The sequence below is a fragment of the Rana temporaria genome, chromosome 11 (genome assembly GCF_905171775.1).
Source record: "Rana temporaria chromosome 11, aRanTem1.1, whole genome shotgun sequence".
Taxonomy (NCBI): Eukaryota; Metazoa; Chordata; class Amphibia; order Anura; family Ranidae; genus Rana; species Rana temporaria.
Genome location: NC_053499.1, coordinates 126,022,687 through 126,039,244, shown reverse-complemented (window position 1 = coordinate 126,039,244; position 16,558 = coordinate 126,022,687). Strand labels below are relative to the sequence as shown.

Below are 16,558 nucleotides of genomic sequence, written 5' to 3'. Positions count from 1 at the left end.
TGAAGCTGCAACAACGACGGCAGAATCTAGCTTGGCGAATGGCTCTATATTGGTCGGTCTGCTTTATTTTTATTTTTTTTAAATGTCCCATATGTATACAAATTTGTTTTTTGAAACATCAATACACAGCCTTAGGAAAATTTACATTCAGATAATCACATTTACATATCTAATAATTGGAAGGAAAAAAAAAGGCTTTCATTTGACAATATCGTAGAAGAAATGAGTCTAATAGAACCAATAGCACCAATGTAATAGCACCAGAAATGAGTCTATTGCAGGAATAATTTATATAAAAAGCTACATTTATTAATTTGGTAACATTGCACACATTCAGCAACATAATGACATTGGTTGTGAAATCTTGTACTAAAAAACAAAAAAAGTAAAAATAACATCCCAGAGACCAAGTAAGCTAAAATGTTCATGTTACAGTCCAAATATACAGATCATAATATTCCACTCAGTAATGAAACAATGGCAGCCCTGAATCTGTCTGGTACGTCGGCAGTCAGAAGACGAGGGTCAGGAAGGTTTCATGTTTTTGAGTCGGATTTCTCGCTCTAGTTCAAACTGTCTGTAGTCCACTCTCTCCAGGAAAGACTTCCTCTCTATATACCTGTAAACATATAGAGGAATTCCAGTTAAATGCGCTACGGTTATCATTAACACAACAGCATATGTTAACCCCCTTTACGCTGATGGAAGATGGCATTTTAACCCTTCAGCTACCACACATGCTTATCCGCTTCCCGACCGGCTCACATGTATTTACGGGGGCAGAATGGCTCCCCTGCGCGAAACCCTGCACCCGTATAGGGTTTCCTTTAAGAGTCGCCAGTGCGTGCGGCCGCCAGCCACGCACAGATCTAATAGAGATTGTAAAATCAGATTGTAGGGTGGATGGTGAGCTTTACAGACGTCCAGGAACACACTTCTCCTGTTTTCAATACTACAGCTCTGCTGCACATAGGCCGTTATCTGAGCGCTCAGCTCCTGCACACTCTACCAAATGAACAATCTATGCAAGATGAAAGTAAGGTAGAATTTTTTTATAGCTGTGTATTTAATGAGAATGGCGATTGCTGACTGCATTGGAAATGCATGAACCTACAGGAGGTGAGTGGGAGTGATCTGGAGGGAGAGGGCAGGTCCAGGTTGTGTGTTAATGGGGTCAATTTGGTATGCAGGAAAGAAAAAGAAGAGAAAAAAAAAGTACTGATTTGATCACGATAGTCAGTAGTTGGCTGTAAGCTGTTGGAGACAACTTGGTCACAGTTATATCAGTGGCTGTGCATAAAGGACCTGCTGCTGCTTGTGTCTGTCCTGAGTACCGAACTGGATGTAATTAACTGACGCAAACATCACAGCACACCTGTGGATTTAAGAATGTGAGGTGGCCAATTTTATTAACACCCCAACTCCACAATTCTTAAACATTACTCAGCTGTTTAACAGACTTTTTTTTATATATACTAACTAGAGGAAAACATTTTGTGCAACCAGATTCCAGTTGTCATTTCTCATGTTCTAAAAGAAATTAAGAATTTCATTATGAACTGTGCCAGCACCAACACGGATACCTTTCCTTTACATCAGGGGTCTCAAACAGGCGGCCCTCCAGCTGTTGCAGAACTGCAATTCCCATGAGGCACTGCAAAGCTGACAGTTACAAGCATGACTCCCACAGGTAGAGGCATGATGGGACTTGTAGTTCTGCAACAGCTGGAGAGCCGCCAGTTTGAGATCCCTGCTTTACATGGATCTGATTTAAACTGTGGCTACAGCCATGATCCTGGTATCAACGCTTCCTGTCCGAGATGTACGGTGCCTTGAAAAAGTATTCATATACCCTTGAAATTTTCCACATGTTGTCATGTTACAACTAAAAACTTTGGCATTCTATGTCATAGACCAACACAAAGTGGTTTTAATTTTTTTTTTACAAATAAGTATCTGAAAAGTGTGGCGTATTTTTATTCAGCAACCCCTCCCCCCCCCCCCCCGAGTCAATACTTTGTAGAACCAACTTTCGCTGCAATTACAGCTGCAAGTCATTTTGGGGATGTCTCTACCAGCTTTGCACATCTAGAGAGTGACATTTTTGCCCATTCTTCTTTACAAAATAGCTCAAGCTCTGCCAGATTGGATGGAGAGCGTCTGTGAACAGCAATTATCAAGTCTTGCTACAGATTCTCAATTGAATTTGGGTCTGGACTTTGGACCAATCTAACACATGAATATGCTTTGATCTAAACCATTCCATTATAGCTCTGGCTGTATGAGTAATTTTCCTGCTGGAATGTGAACCTCCTCCCCAGTCTCAAGTCTTTTGCAGAGTCCAACAGGTTTTCTTCTAAGATTGCCCTGTATTTGGTCCCATCCATCTCCCCATCAAATCTGACCAGCTTCCCTGTCCCTGCTGAAGGAAAGAATCCCCACAACATGATGCTGCCACCACCATGTTTCACAGTGGGGATGTTCAGGGTGATGTACAATGTTAGTTTTCTTTCTACATAATGTTTTGCTTTTAGGCCAAAAAGTTCAATTTTGGTCTCATCTGACCAGAGCGCCTTCTTCCACATGTCTTCTTGCAAACAGGTCTTATGGCTTTCTATCAACAATTACTTTCTTCTTGCCACTCTTCGATAAAGGGCAGATATGTGGAGAGCATGACTAATAGTTGTCCTGTGGACAGATTCCCCCACCTCAGCTGTGGATCTCTGCAGCTCCTCCAGAGTTACCATGGGACTCTTGGCTGCTTCTCCGATTAATACTCTCCTTGCCCGGCCTGTCAGTTTAGGTTGATGTCCATGTCTAAGTTTTCAGTTTTGCCATACTCTATCTATTTTTGGATGATGGATTGAACAATGCTCTGTGAGATGTTCAAAGCTTGGGATATTTATTTAAAACCTAACCCTACTTTAAACTTCTCCACAACTTTATTCCTGACCTGTCTGGTGGGTTCCTTGGCCTTCATGATGCTGTTTGTTCACTAAGGTTCTTTAACAAACCTCTGAGGGCTTCACAGAACAGCTGTATTTATACTGAGATTAAATTACACACAGGTGGACTCTATTTACTAATTAGGTGACTTCTGAAGGCAATTGGTTCCGCTAGATTTTAGTTAGGGGTATCAGAGTAAAGGGGGCCAAATACAAACGCACACCACATTTTTCACATATTTGTAAAAAAAATTAACCATTTATCAAATTTTCCTTCCACTTCACAATTATGTGCCACGTTGTGTTGGCCTATCACATAAGATCCCAAGAAAAAAAAAAACATTTAGGTTTTTAGTTATAACGTGACAAAATGTGGAAAATTCCAAGGGGTATGAATAAATTTTCAAGGCCCTGAATATGCCTGTACAGCAGATGGAAGCAATTAAAGCAGAGTTCCACCCAAAACGGGAACTTCCGCTTATTCGTCCCCCCCCCCCCTTCCAGTGCCACATTTGGCAAATTTGGACACTGTTTTGACAGGTCCCCTTACCCACTTCCGAGAGCCTGAGCCGTGGCAAAGTATGTTAGCAACTCGGTCCCCCCTCGTTCTATCTCCCTTTTGGCTGGGCCAATGAGAGAGCGCAGAGCACATACGCAGTGGGGACCCGGCCGTGAAGCCGAAAGGCTACACTGCCAGGTTCCCTTACCAGCAAGGCCGCAACGGCAGCACCCGACCAGCCAATGCATGCAAACATTGGCTGCGTTGTCGACATCGCTGGACTCCAGGACAGGCAAGTATCCCAATGAATGTGTAGCTGTTGACTTAATTTTTAAAGGGGCGGGCGGAACTTCTCTTTAAGTGTCAAAAAAAAAATACTTAAAATATATACAAATACTTATTGCCATCTAGTGGACAAATGCTGTTTTTTTCTTTTTAAATGACTGAAAATCATTTGTTCAGCACAGAAAATAGCCCAATAACCTTTGTTTTGTCCCATTCGCATTAGAATGAATATACATGCATTTTCACTGGGCGAATTGACTGTCCCACCGCCAGCACCTCCAATCTTTGCCATCTTTAAGAGCTACAGCGACAGGAGAAACTTCAACAAACTACAGAACACGTAGTGGCCGGTGGGTAGAACCACAGCGCAGTGGGGGCCAGGCAGGGTTGCCAACCGTCAGTAAATTTACTGACAATTTGTAAAAATATGTGTTTTTTTTTTTTTTTTTTTACAATTGCCAGTAAATATCAGGGGCTAGTAACTTCCTGCTGCGTTGACTTTTGAAGTGTATATCAAGCAAATTACGTTGTTATAGGTATTGTAGGTGTTTCCATATCATGTTTATACTGTTCAAATATTCACGGTTAGTTTTCAATAGGCGTTCTGTAATTTCTCTGGGGAAAAATGTCCCCCGCCCATAAATGTCCATGTTTTGTCAGTAAAAAATGCTGTGGGAGGTTGACAAGCCTGGGGCCAGGTATATGTAAAAGCGTGACAGGTGCTGAATTTTCTGTATCTCTGAGAGAATAGAGATCAGCAGTAGCAGGGGGACAAGTCTTACCCTTTTCTTTACAGGGAGGCATTTTTATTTTTTTAAATCCAGTGGCACTTTAACTGCTTGCCGACCAGCCGCTGCAGTTATATGGCAGCAGGTCGGCTCCCCTGTGCGAGAGCCCGTAGCTATACGTCGGCTCTCACGCAGGCTCCCGGTCCTGTCTGAGAGAAATGCTGATCTTCTGTTCATACAATGTATGAACAGCGATCAGTCATTTCCCCATGTCAGTCCACCCCCCCTACAGTTAGAACACACCCAGGGAACATACTTAACCCCTTCCCCGCCCCCTAGTGTTAACCCCTTCCCTGCCAGTGGCATTTTTATAGTAATCCAATGCATTTTTATAGCACTGATCGCTATAAAAATGCCAATGGTCCCAAAAATGTGTCAAAAGTATCCGAAGTATAATGTCGCAGTACCGAAAAAAAAAAAAAAACGCTGATCGCCGTCATTACTAGTAAAAAAAAAAAAATTATAAAAATGCCATAAAAATACCCCCTATTTTGTAAAGGCTATAACTTTTGCGCAAACCAATCAAACGCTTATTGCGTTTTTTTTTTTTTTACGAAAAATATGTAGAAGAATATGCATCGGCCTAAACGGAGGAAATTTTTATTTATTTTTTTATATATTTTTGGGGGATATTTTTTATAGCAAAAAGTAAAAAATATAATTTTTAAAAAAAATTGTCGCTCTATTTTGGTTTATAGCGCAAAAACTAAAAACCGCAGAGGTGATCAAATACCACCTAAAGAAAGCTCTATTTGTGGGGGGAAAAGGTCGCCAATTTTGTTTGGGAGCCACGTCGCACGACTGCACAATTGTCAGTTAAAGCGACGCAGTGCCGAATCGCAAAAAGTGCTCTGGTCTTTGCCCAGCAATATGGTCCGGGGGTTAAGTGGTTAAATACCCAGATAGAAACCTTGGCACATTCCATGGAGAAAAACAATAATGCAGCCATCTGGTCTACACGGCAGGCAGTGGTCATTGTAAATGGCGTGCGGGTAATTAAAGGATGTTCTGTAGCTCTGGGAGCCTGCGTGAGGGTTACATAAGAGAATGTGGTGCCAGAGTACAGCAGTACCCTCTGCAGGCAACTGAAAGCCAACAAGTAGAGGCGCATGCTGAGTCAGGGCAGCCTGGGCACATGAGAGCAAGCAGTACTGTGCTCAGTGAAGGAATCATGCCAGCTGCTTACACAGCACAAACCTGTGCCAGGGGCACACCAGCCTTTGTGCTGTTAATACAGGGCACTTGCTCTGCTTTATTAATAGTATAATGTGCCTATGTGCTCCATTGTACTTGGTGCCCACGCCATTAGCGCATCCTAAATACACATTTCAAAAGTAATTCATCACAAAAGCCGCCTTCAGTCCTGTGGACAAGTGATGTTTGCAGACAAGCCAGAAGGCTTCTGCGTTCTATTCAGCAGAAGGACAAGACAATGCAATGCCCTTGTGCCGTCAACTACCAGCTCTATAGCTGAAGATCTATTGCTAGTATTTGTTTTTAATTCTAAATATGAATTCGGTTAGCTTAAAAAAAAAATCTCTATAATCCGTCATCCTTCATTTAAAAAACACTACACCCGAATCATTTGCTGCGGTGACTACTGTAATGCACCTGTCATTTAAACTTATTGAATCTGAAAATATTTAACAGTGGGCACCCATTGCCTAAGGATACCTTTCCCATCACAAGTGACAGGCTCATTGAAGCATTTCGGCTGCTGGTATGATTCCTGTAGAGTGATGTCAGATGGATGATTTTACATGCAGAGCATTTCTTAATAAAAAGTCGATGTGTGCTTTCCGCCTGCTGAGCTGCAATCCCCTCAGCATGGAATGACTGGAGATCTTGGTCTCTTGTCACTGGGGGGGGGGGGAAGAGATGTTCAATATTGGAAGTTGGAAGTTGATTCCCCTCTCGCACTTCATCTTTTTGTGCCGCGATAATAAAGCTCATATGTACATGTTGTATGACAATGCAGAAGAGGTTAGACTTATACGAAGATCATTGTGACCCTCTTTTATAGAATAAATTAATAAAGCGAGTGAAGCGCTGATATAAATACCAAATTCAACCAAAAAGTGAATATATATAAATAAAAGATGAATAAATGATCAAAGCCGCAACCAAAAAATTGTGTTCTGACACTGTGAATTAATATATGACGCTGCACTAAGACAGGGTTTGACAAATTTGCTTGGAATCTAGGAGCCAGCTAAAAAAGTTAGGAGCCAGAAAACGCGCCCCGTTCCGACGAGCTCGCACGCAGAAGCGAACACATACGTGAGTAGCGACCGCGTATGTAAACGGTATTCAAACCACACATGTGAGTTATCGCCGCAATCGTTAGAGCGAGAGCAATAATTCTAGCTCTAGACCTCCTCTGTAACTCAAAACATGCAACCTGTAGAGTTTTTTAAACGTCGCCTATGGAGATTTTAAAGGGTAAAAGTTTGTCGGCATTCCACGAGCGGACGCAATTTTGAAGCGTGACATGTGGGGTATTTACTCGGCGCAACATTATCTTTCACAATATAAAAAAAGAATGGGATAACTTTACTGTTGTCTTATTTTTTTATAAAAAAAAGTGTATTTTTCCCCCAAAAAAGTGTGCTTGTAAGACCACTGCGTAAATACGGCGTGACAGAAAGTATTGCAACGATCGCCATTTTATTCTCTAGGGTGTTAGAATAAAAAATATATATAATGTTTGGGGGTTCTAATTAGAGGGAAGGAGATGGCAGTGAAAACAGTGAGAAATTACACATTAGAACTGGTTTTACTTGTAATGTCAGCAGCCACCACCAGATGCCGCCAGGTCACAGAAGGAAGCTTAGGACTTCACAAGGCCGCAAAGTCATGGCCTCAATTACCGGCCGTCGCAGGCCCGCCGCGATCGCGTGGTGGGGGAGATGGGGGCGCACGGGGACACCCACCTCCGCGCCCGCCGGTAATTGAGGCCGCGGCCTTGTAGTCCGCAAAGCCGCTGCCTCAGTTACCGGCGCGCGCGCGTGCGTGCCAGGTCACAATTTCTTGTCGCAATTGCGACCTGGCGCCTGGATATTGTTGAGCCCTGCACTAAGATAAACCTTCTATTATAACCACAATTGTGCCAATAGCCGTGATAAGTTCCAACTAATACATGCAATACAATGCAACTAATGTGCAGATTCTATTGGAAAAAGTAAAAAAAAAATGATGGAAATGTCCATAAACTGGTGTGGATGAGCTTGCCTGGTATCACTGAAAATGTCCCAGCTATTCAAATACAATCCTGTTCAGAAACAGACCCCACTGTTATTATGGTGAACTTATATTTGTATTTGTTATAAAAATGAAAAGACATACAGTGGCAAGAAAAAGTAAGGAGACAGTTCAGTACTGTGGCTACTCTTCCTAGAAGTGGGCGCCCCGCCAAGACGACTCTCAAGGCACAACGCAGAATTGTCAATGAGGTAAAATAAGAACCCATTAATAATAGCTAAAGGCTTGAAGAAATCACTGGAACTGGCAAACATCCCTGTTCAGGAGTCTAAATACGCAAGTCTTTGAACAGGCAGAGTGTCCATGGCAGATCCTCATGGAGGAAGCTGCTACTCTACAAAAAAAAAACATTGCGGTGTGCCCGATGTTTGCCAAAAAGAGCACCTTGGCAATCTGTAACGCTACTGGGAAAATGTTTTGTGGACCGATGAAACAAAAGTTGAGAGGAATACTCAGCACTATGTATGGTGCAAAAGGAGGACAGCTTACCAACATAAAAAAACATCATCCCAACAGTGAAGTATGGTGGAGGGAACATCATGATTTGGGCTTACTTTACTGCCTCAGGGCCTGGACCACCTGCCATCGAGGGGAAATTAATTCCCAAAGTTTACCAAAATATCCTATAAAATAATGACAGGGTTGTTGCCCACCACCAGCTAAAGCTTCGTAAAAGTTGTGTGGTGCAGCAGTACAATGACCCCAAGGCCCCTTTCACACTAGTGCTACTTCAAATTTGTGCGATTTTACAAAGATTTTCCGGACGTGATTTCAGGGAGGTCTATGAACCTGAACTCGCCTCAAAGTTGGACCAAAGTAGTACAGGGACTACTTTAAAGTCGGCACCACTTGAAGTCGTACTATTATGAATGGTCGTCATTGGAAATCATGGGGAACGACTTGTCATGCGACTTTGCAGTCCCAAATCGTAGGACAAGTTGTACAAGTGTGAAAGGGGCCTAAGCATTGAAGTACCGCTTGAGAAAAAAGAAAATGCACCTTTTTGGAGCAGCCCAGACCTTAACCCTATAGAAATGCTGTGGAATGACCTCAAGAGAGCCGTTCTCAACAGACATACTACAAGTGTGTCTGAGCTGAAGCAGTTTTGTAAAAAGGAATGGTCAAAATTCTTCCTAAATGTTGTGCAGGTCTAATACAGAGCTTGCTTGAAGTCACTGCTGCCAAAGGAGGTTCAACCAGCTATTATAAAACAATGGTTCACTTACTTTTTTCTTCCACCAGTGTGAAAGTTTAATGGGTGTGTTTAATAAAAAAGTACCTATATTTTCTCTCTTAAATATGTACCTGCTTCTGCTACCACAATCCTCCCCCAGGGAAGGTAAACATTCTTTGCCCCATTCCCTCCCGCAGCCCCCTGGAACATGTCACATCTCCCTGGAGGCTGCAGGATCATTCAGCAATGCGCCATGCGAGCTTGTAAATGGGCAGTGAGGAGCCAGTTGTGGTCCCTAAGGAAGTCATAGCCGGTGCCTTGTCGTTAAGGTTCCCCTATCGAGATGGTTCCTGCAAGGACTGTGCAGGCGCAATCCTTGCCGACGGAAATCTCCGAACCTCGCCCGGCATCCAGGCTCATTCCTTAACATCTCTGTGGATTGGAGGATGTTAAAAAAAAGAGCCACTTTCCTGAAATTCCACGTCGCCCTGGATGCCGGCCGAGGTTCGGAGATTTCGTCAGCAAGGATTGCGCCTGCGCAGTCCTTACAGGAACCATCTCGATAGCCGGAACCATATCGTCAGATCACCGGCTCTCATGTCCAAAATGGCGGCGCCAGGGACCCACATGGGTAAGAAGAACTATCTGCGGGAAGCAAGCGCTGGACTTTTTAGGTACTGATAAGTACCTGTTTTTTAGAAGACAGCAGCTACATTATTTGTAGCTGCAAACTTAAAAAAAAAAAAAAAAAAAAAAAGTTCCTCTTTAACTACAGACATACGTCTGTGCATCTGCACTGTGGAGTTTTAGGACATCTTTATTATATGTGGCAGTGATGGATAATGAGACACTCTTACCCATCTTTTCCTCTGTTGTGAATAGCCAACTCTTCGCTGATCCCTTCTTTCTCCTTGAAGCATTCCCAGTCCAGCTTGGATTTCTCAAGTGTGCTCATCTTCTGCTTTTTGGATCCCAATTTACCCAGAATGCTGCTCATGCCACCTGATCTCTTCACACTGAAACAGGACATAAAGACAGGGGTAAGGGTCAGTATATTCCTATACAAGCAAATAAGAAAATTGCAACACGAAAAATAACAGTCCAATGAGGCAAGGAGCATACAAAATGCTGACAGTGCTACTGTTGCCACGTTCTTCAGAGATGGATTCATGGATTAAATTCAAACTTCTATCGCTACCTATGACGTGCACAAAACTGAAAATGTACACTGCATTTAGCTGTGTACAAAAAAGTAGGATGCAGCCACATCTGGGGTCCTACAGATCTGCTGATTTTATGTGTGTAAATGCATACATCCATTCAAAGAATGTACACATCTAAACACAGGTACTTTAGGCGTGTAGTTTATACAGGATCTTACAATAGCGCTCTCAATAAGAACCTGAGTTCTGTTTAGATAATACACATAAAACAGAGAATGAGCCCTAAAAAAGGTGCATGCACCTTTTAGGGGAACGTTGAAATAACAAACAGAAAGTTCTTAAAATAAAAGAACAAAACCATAGGGCTGCTAAAAACATTCTGCTAATTTTACTGCAAATATTTCCAGGAATATAACCAGTTTTAACCAGAGGATGGAAAATTTCAGACAGAATTAAGCAAGCAGTCTAGCCGTCCATTCCAATAACATAAAATAAAAACAGGCCTCTGGTGTCATTTTTTTTTTTTTTAAGGTGCACGGAATACCTGCCACACACTGGATAGATGGAAACAGGGAAATCTATAGCAAGACATTTCTTGAATGTGAACTCTGGGGAAGGTAAAAATCCTCCCTTGCAGTGGGGCTGCCCTGGCACTGCTAAGGATAGACTGACTGTGTTGATGGGGGAAACTTTTTCTTTTATGCATCCTATGGTTGCAGGAAAGAAAATTGCTCCGTCTATGGCCGGCCTAAAGCAGTATGTAGCCCTTAAAGGGTCACTAAAGGAAAAAAATGTTTTTTCTGAAATGACTGTTTACAGGGTATAGAGACATAATAGTTAACGGATTCCTTTTAAAAATGATTAAAAATAGATAAAAAACAATCGTATAATGTACCTACAGTTTAGTTTCATTTTTGCTGTTGTTTCCTGGTTCTCTGATGTACAGAGACAAAGAGCCAATAGAGGGCAGTGAAGGTTTTGCAAAACAAAACTGGATTGGTACTGAGGGGTTATAGACACACTTCCTTGATTAGTGACCACAGTGAGAAATCTCCCAGTACTGTGGTGATCAGGGAAACAGACAACCAGGAAGTGTCCAGAACAGAGAGGAATTACAGCAACATCAAAGCAAAAACTAACAATGAGGACATGAAACCAGGACTGCAGTAAGGTAAAGGAAGCTATTTAGCTAAAAAAAAAAATCCTTTAGTGTCCCTTTAATATACAATGGCTGGAGTCAGCTACATCTAAAAGTCAAAAATGCCCATTTTGTTGGTTTATTGACATCTGCTTTTCCTTGGGAAGACTTCCCTTAACTTTCTGTCCTAGAGTCACAGGTGATTGGCCTTTTAACAGAAAGGTAAGACCCCTCTTAGTTGTCACCAGAACAGGTGTCAAGTAGAGAAAGAAGCGGCACTAAGTGTAGTATTTGGTAACATTTATTAAAGCCCCTATATTGGGTTACTTACAGGAGTTAGATATAATACAGACGCTATCAATATAATTACTGGGAAATTGTTCGATCCTGCGTCTGGTAGATTCCAATTTTTTGGGATCCATATTAGATGAGACAGAGAAAAAGGGCATGATCTCCAGAACTTATTCGCAGTTACTAGCTCACATACAGGCTCCTGATATTCTTCCCTGCAGAGAAAAGTGGGAGAGGGACATCGGGCCCATCGATGGGGAACAATGGGAACAAATATTGCTGGCTGGACCCTTGGTGTCCGTGTCGGCAGCGCAAAGGCTATCGCACTTGTTCATGATTCACAGAGTGTATAGGACTCCGGTGCAATTACATCAATGGGGTAGGCGTGACACTCCCATTTGTCCCAAGTGTCAGGCTCATCCGGGAGACTTTCTCCATATAATATGGAGGTTCCCCAAGCTTGTGAGATATTGGCATGCTGTGGTTAGGATACTTAATTCTACTCATAAAGTTCAGTTGCCTGTTAATCCACTGGTGTGCTTGCTTGGGGGCCTGGAGGAGGATTTATATTCTCCTCCTATTTATGTTGCCCTGCTTAGATTGTTTTATTTGGCAAGAAAGCTGGTAGCGAGATATTGGCTATCTACCCAGGTTCCGACGAGTCGGCAGTGGATCCAGGCAGTTCTTATAAGAGAAAAGAATACATACTCCCACAGAAAATCATCACGAAAGTTTGAACAAATCTGGCAGTGTTGGTTGGGTTCCCCGGATGTAGCTAACCCACAACTGGTCCTGAATAGACTATTGCAATGATGATAATTGGGATAGAGGGGCCATCAGGTGCCGATCAGGTTTTATTTTATTTTAGGGTTACAGGGTAGATGGGTATGGGGTCAGGTGGTTTGAGAAGTGCTCTACTGGTGTCATCAGGTTGAGGTGGTTTATGTTTTGTCCCCCCCCCCCTTTTTTTTTAATATATATTTTTTTTATTATGTTTTATGCCTCCGTTTCTCCTTTTGCAAGCTAAATTGAGGGGTATGTTGGAAGTTGTACTTGGTACTTATTTCAGGGATATTTTTGTGTTTATACAGTGCTCCTTATATTTGTACAACTGTCAATGTATCCTATGCGACCCTTTGTTTCCTTGGCTGCTGACTTGTTATGTATATCCCCTTTTACGTTTCTTCAATAAATACCTTTTTGATTTAAAAAAATATAATTACTGGGGGGGTGTCCGTCTCTGTGCTCTTTGTATGCTAAACGACTCAGATGTCTCACGCTGTGGGGAAGCAAGGCTTGTGTATGGAGGAAGTCCTCTGGAACCTTCTGGCCTCCACTATCCACACCTGCAACACCTGGGTGGACTTATTGTGAAATTTTAAAAAGTAGCGTGGAACACTATTGTTCATCATTCCCTTTTTCTATATATCAGTGATGATCTCCAGACCTCTGATGTAATGATCTGATGGTACGACCTATATAATATAGGCCACACGGGCATGTTAGACAATATACTACAAAATCTGTGGAGCAACAGAAAAAATCTTTGATGTTATAGGTTTTTACTTTTATGACATATTGTTGTTTGCCATGCTCCACAAATTTAAGTTTTACATAATGGTTTTTGGCATTAGGTTTTGCCTGTTAGGGGAATTAAACATGGTGTAATATTTATTTTTTGTGTTTTTAATTCACTAGGTGATATTTTTTGTTTGAGGCTTGGGGCTCTCCTATATGTTATTTTTGGTTTGCGTTGTATACTGTTTTGCAGATGAGGATCTGACAAAAGTATATCCCAATGTTTGTGCACAATAGATTCCATTTTACGACGTTCGCTGTGGAATTGAGTAACAAAGTGCACATGCTCATACATAGCACAGCGCATGCTACGAAATGCGCCGCAAAGCATTCTGGGATCTGTGATGTCAGCACTCCTCGTACCATCAACACTGCGCTGCGTTCCACGGTGCAGTCCATCCAGGATCCCGGAACAGTCAGAGGGCTTCAAAGGACTTCCTCCATACACAAGCATTGCTTCCCCATAGCGTGAGACATCCGAGTCGTTCGGCATACAAGGAGCACACAGGCGGAAACCCCCCCAGTAATTATATTGATAAGGAGCCTGTATTATAATTACCTCCTGTGAGTAACCCAATATGGGGCTTTAATAAATTGTACCAAATACTACACTTAGTGGTGTTTCTTTCTCTTTTTACCTGTTTACTAAAGAGTGGGCTGCGCTCTGGATCAATAGTTGCATGGACTTCTCAAATGAGACTCTCTCAAAAACTATTTAATACAGGAAATACGGGACTCTCTGAAAACATATGGTGTGGCCGTTTATAGATGCACAATAAGGGGGCACTTGAAGAAAGATGGGCTGCATGGTCGAGTCACCAGAAGAAAGCCATTACTACGCAAATGCCACAAAGTATCCCACTTACAATTTAACAAAACAGCACAGAGACAAGCCTCAACCTTCTGGCACAAAGTCATTTGGAGTGATGAGACAAAAATTTAGCTTTTTGGCCTCAACGCTTCATTTGGAGAGGAGTCAACGAAGTCTATAATGAAAGGTACACCATTCCTACTGTGAGCCCAGGTTCACGCTGGGCTGCGGGAATGAAGCCGTGCGAGTTCAGCTGAACTCGCATGATTTCACTCCCGCCTGTCAGTCCTGATTTTGGCCACGATCACAGAGACATCTGTGCAGTTTTCTGTACAGATGTCAATGTAAATCACAGGCCGAAATCGCAGAAAGTAGTACATAAACTACTTTTTGAAATTGATGCAGCGTCGCACCGATTAAGACGGTGCCATTTCTGGCAAATTCTGCCAATTTGACATGTCAAAATGCACCAGTGTGAACCAGGGCTGAAACACAGAGTGGATCGCTGATGTTTTGGGGATATGTGAGCTACAAAAGGCACAGGAAATTTGGGGCCAGATTCTTGTAGATCGCCGCATCTTTGCGGTGGCGTAACGTATCTCATTTACGTTACGCCGCCGCAAGTTTTACAGGAAAGTGCTTGATTCACAAAGGACTTGCCTGTAAAGTTGCGGCGGCGTAGCGTAAATCCTCCAGCGCAAGCCCGCCTAATTCAAATGATCCGGGTAGGGGGCGTGGATCTTTTAAATTAGGCACGTTCCCGCGCCGAACGTACTGCGCATGTGCCGTCCCTAAAATTTTCCTACGTGCATTGCGCTAAATGACATCGCAAGGACGTCATTAGTTTCGACATTAACGGAAATGGCATCCAGCCCTATTCACGGACGACTTAGGCAAACGGCGTAAATTTTTTAATTTCGACGCGGGAACGACGGCCATACTTAACATTGGCTGCGCCTCATATAGCAGGGGCAACTTTACGCGTCGCAAATCTTACGTAAACGTCGTAACTTCACTGCGTCGGTCGGGCGTACGTTCGGGAATTCGCATATTTTTCTAATTTGCATACTCGATCGGGAAAACGACGTCGGCGACACCTAGCTGCGAAAAAAAAAATAGCATTTAAGATCCGACAGCGTAAGAGCCTTACGCCTGTCGGATCTAATGGTTATCTATGTGTAACTGATTCTAAAAATCAGTCGCATAGATACGACGGCTAGGATTAGGACTTACGACGGCGCACATTGCGTTGTGCCGTCGTAAGCCCTTTCAGAATCTGGGCCTTGGTTTCGGGGGCGCACCTCCTTCCTCAGAGCTAGGCTCAGGCCCTAGCTCCGAGGAAGGGGGTGCGCTCCCGAAACACATTAGCTGTACCCCGTGTTCTGTGCATGTCCATGCACTGTGTTTATGGCCTTTTGTCTGTTACATTTTGTGAGTACCCACCTTTTATACAAAACATTTTTTTATTAAATTATCTCTGGTAATGCACTAGGTGCGCGCGCCTTCCATTTCTGTTTTTCTTGTTAATGGGTGGGGAAAAGGGATCTGTTTCAATGAACTTTTAAGTCCATGGTTGCCGTTTCCGCAATGTATTTGAAATATGTAACAACTTGCTTTTTCCATGTGTAGTGTAAGAGACATGCTGCAGCAGTGAAAAGGTTAACAATACATCTAGCTCCTTCTCCCCAGTTCCCACCATTGTAGAGATACAACATACACATTGTAAAACAAAAGTGGAGTGGAAGAACCAGGCAGTTCAGATATCACAAAGGGCTGGAACCACTTTCCCATCACTGAGATAAGACAAGACAGTGGTTTCCATGGCACTCTGTAAATACAGGGGTGACACATTTACACCTTCCTATGGCAATAATGTAAAATAAACACAGCCATGCCTTCGCTAAAGGCAGTGAGAATGTTAGGTTTGTCTTTTTTTTTTCTTGGGCTAAAGTCAAACTCTGGGCACATAAGGACACATATTAATGCAGTTTTGCATTCAATAGTACATCAGTACATTTATTTTCATTTTAGCATTTGACGTCCTCCCAATTGCGCAACGACATACACCATAGTTTGTGGACTCGAAGTTTCCTACAGACTGAATATACACCGATTTGGGTTATTTTCACCAAAGGAATTTAGCCGAATACATTTTGGCCAAAATATATAAAGAAAATTTATTAGAAAAATAAAAAAACATTTTATAACAGAAATGTTCAAAATATTCTGTCTTTTTTACCCGATTACCGTATTTATCCGCGTATAACACGCACTTTTTTCCCCTTAAAATCTTGGGTGTGTGTTATACACCGAGCGGCTGCCACGGAGGGGAAAGAGGGTACGAGCGCCGCCAAAATAGACAGAGCCGAATCTCTTGTGTACTCGGCTCCGCTCGCAGTCACGCCCAGTCCTGCCTCCTAGCATTTATGTCCCGCCATTGGACCGGTGAGCCAAGCAAAGGGGCGGGACTGCGAGACGAGCCAAGTACACAGGACATCCGGCTCGATCTCAGCGGCGCTCGTTGCCTCCTCGGCAGGCAGATTGAAAATAATGGAATGCTTAAGGAATGAAATTACTGCATATAGTGACCATGTGCGTCTTCCCCTGATCATAGCTATGTACACG

The 16,558-nt window shown here is 42.8% G+C and overlaps 1 protein-coding gene across 1 annotated transcript in view; it reads right to left on the bottom strand.

Moving 5' to 3' along the window:
- Positions 1 to 201: 201 nt before the first annotated feature.
- CFDP1 (craniofacial development protein 1) overlaps positions 202 to 16,558 on the bottom strand; it is a 100,476-nt gene continuing 84,119 nt past the window's right edge. The window contains exons 6-7 of the mRNA XM_040329084.1: positions 9,810 to 9,968; positions 202 to 619 (exon numbers count right to left, since the gene is read on the bottom strand). Coding sequence (XP_040185018.1) covers positions 526 to 619; positions 9,810 to 9,968 — 253 coding nt within the window. The 3' untranslated portion in view covers positions 202 to 525. The remainder of the gene's footprint in view (positions 620 to 9,809; positions 9,969 to 16,558) is intronic.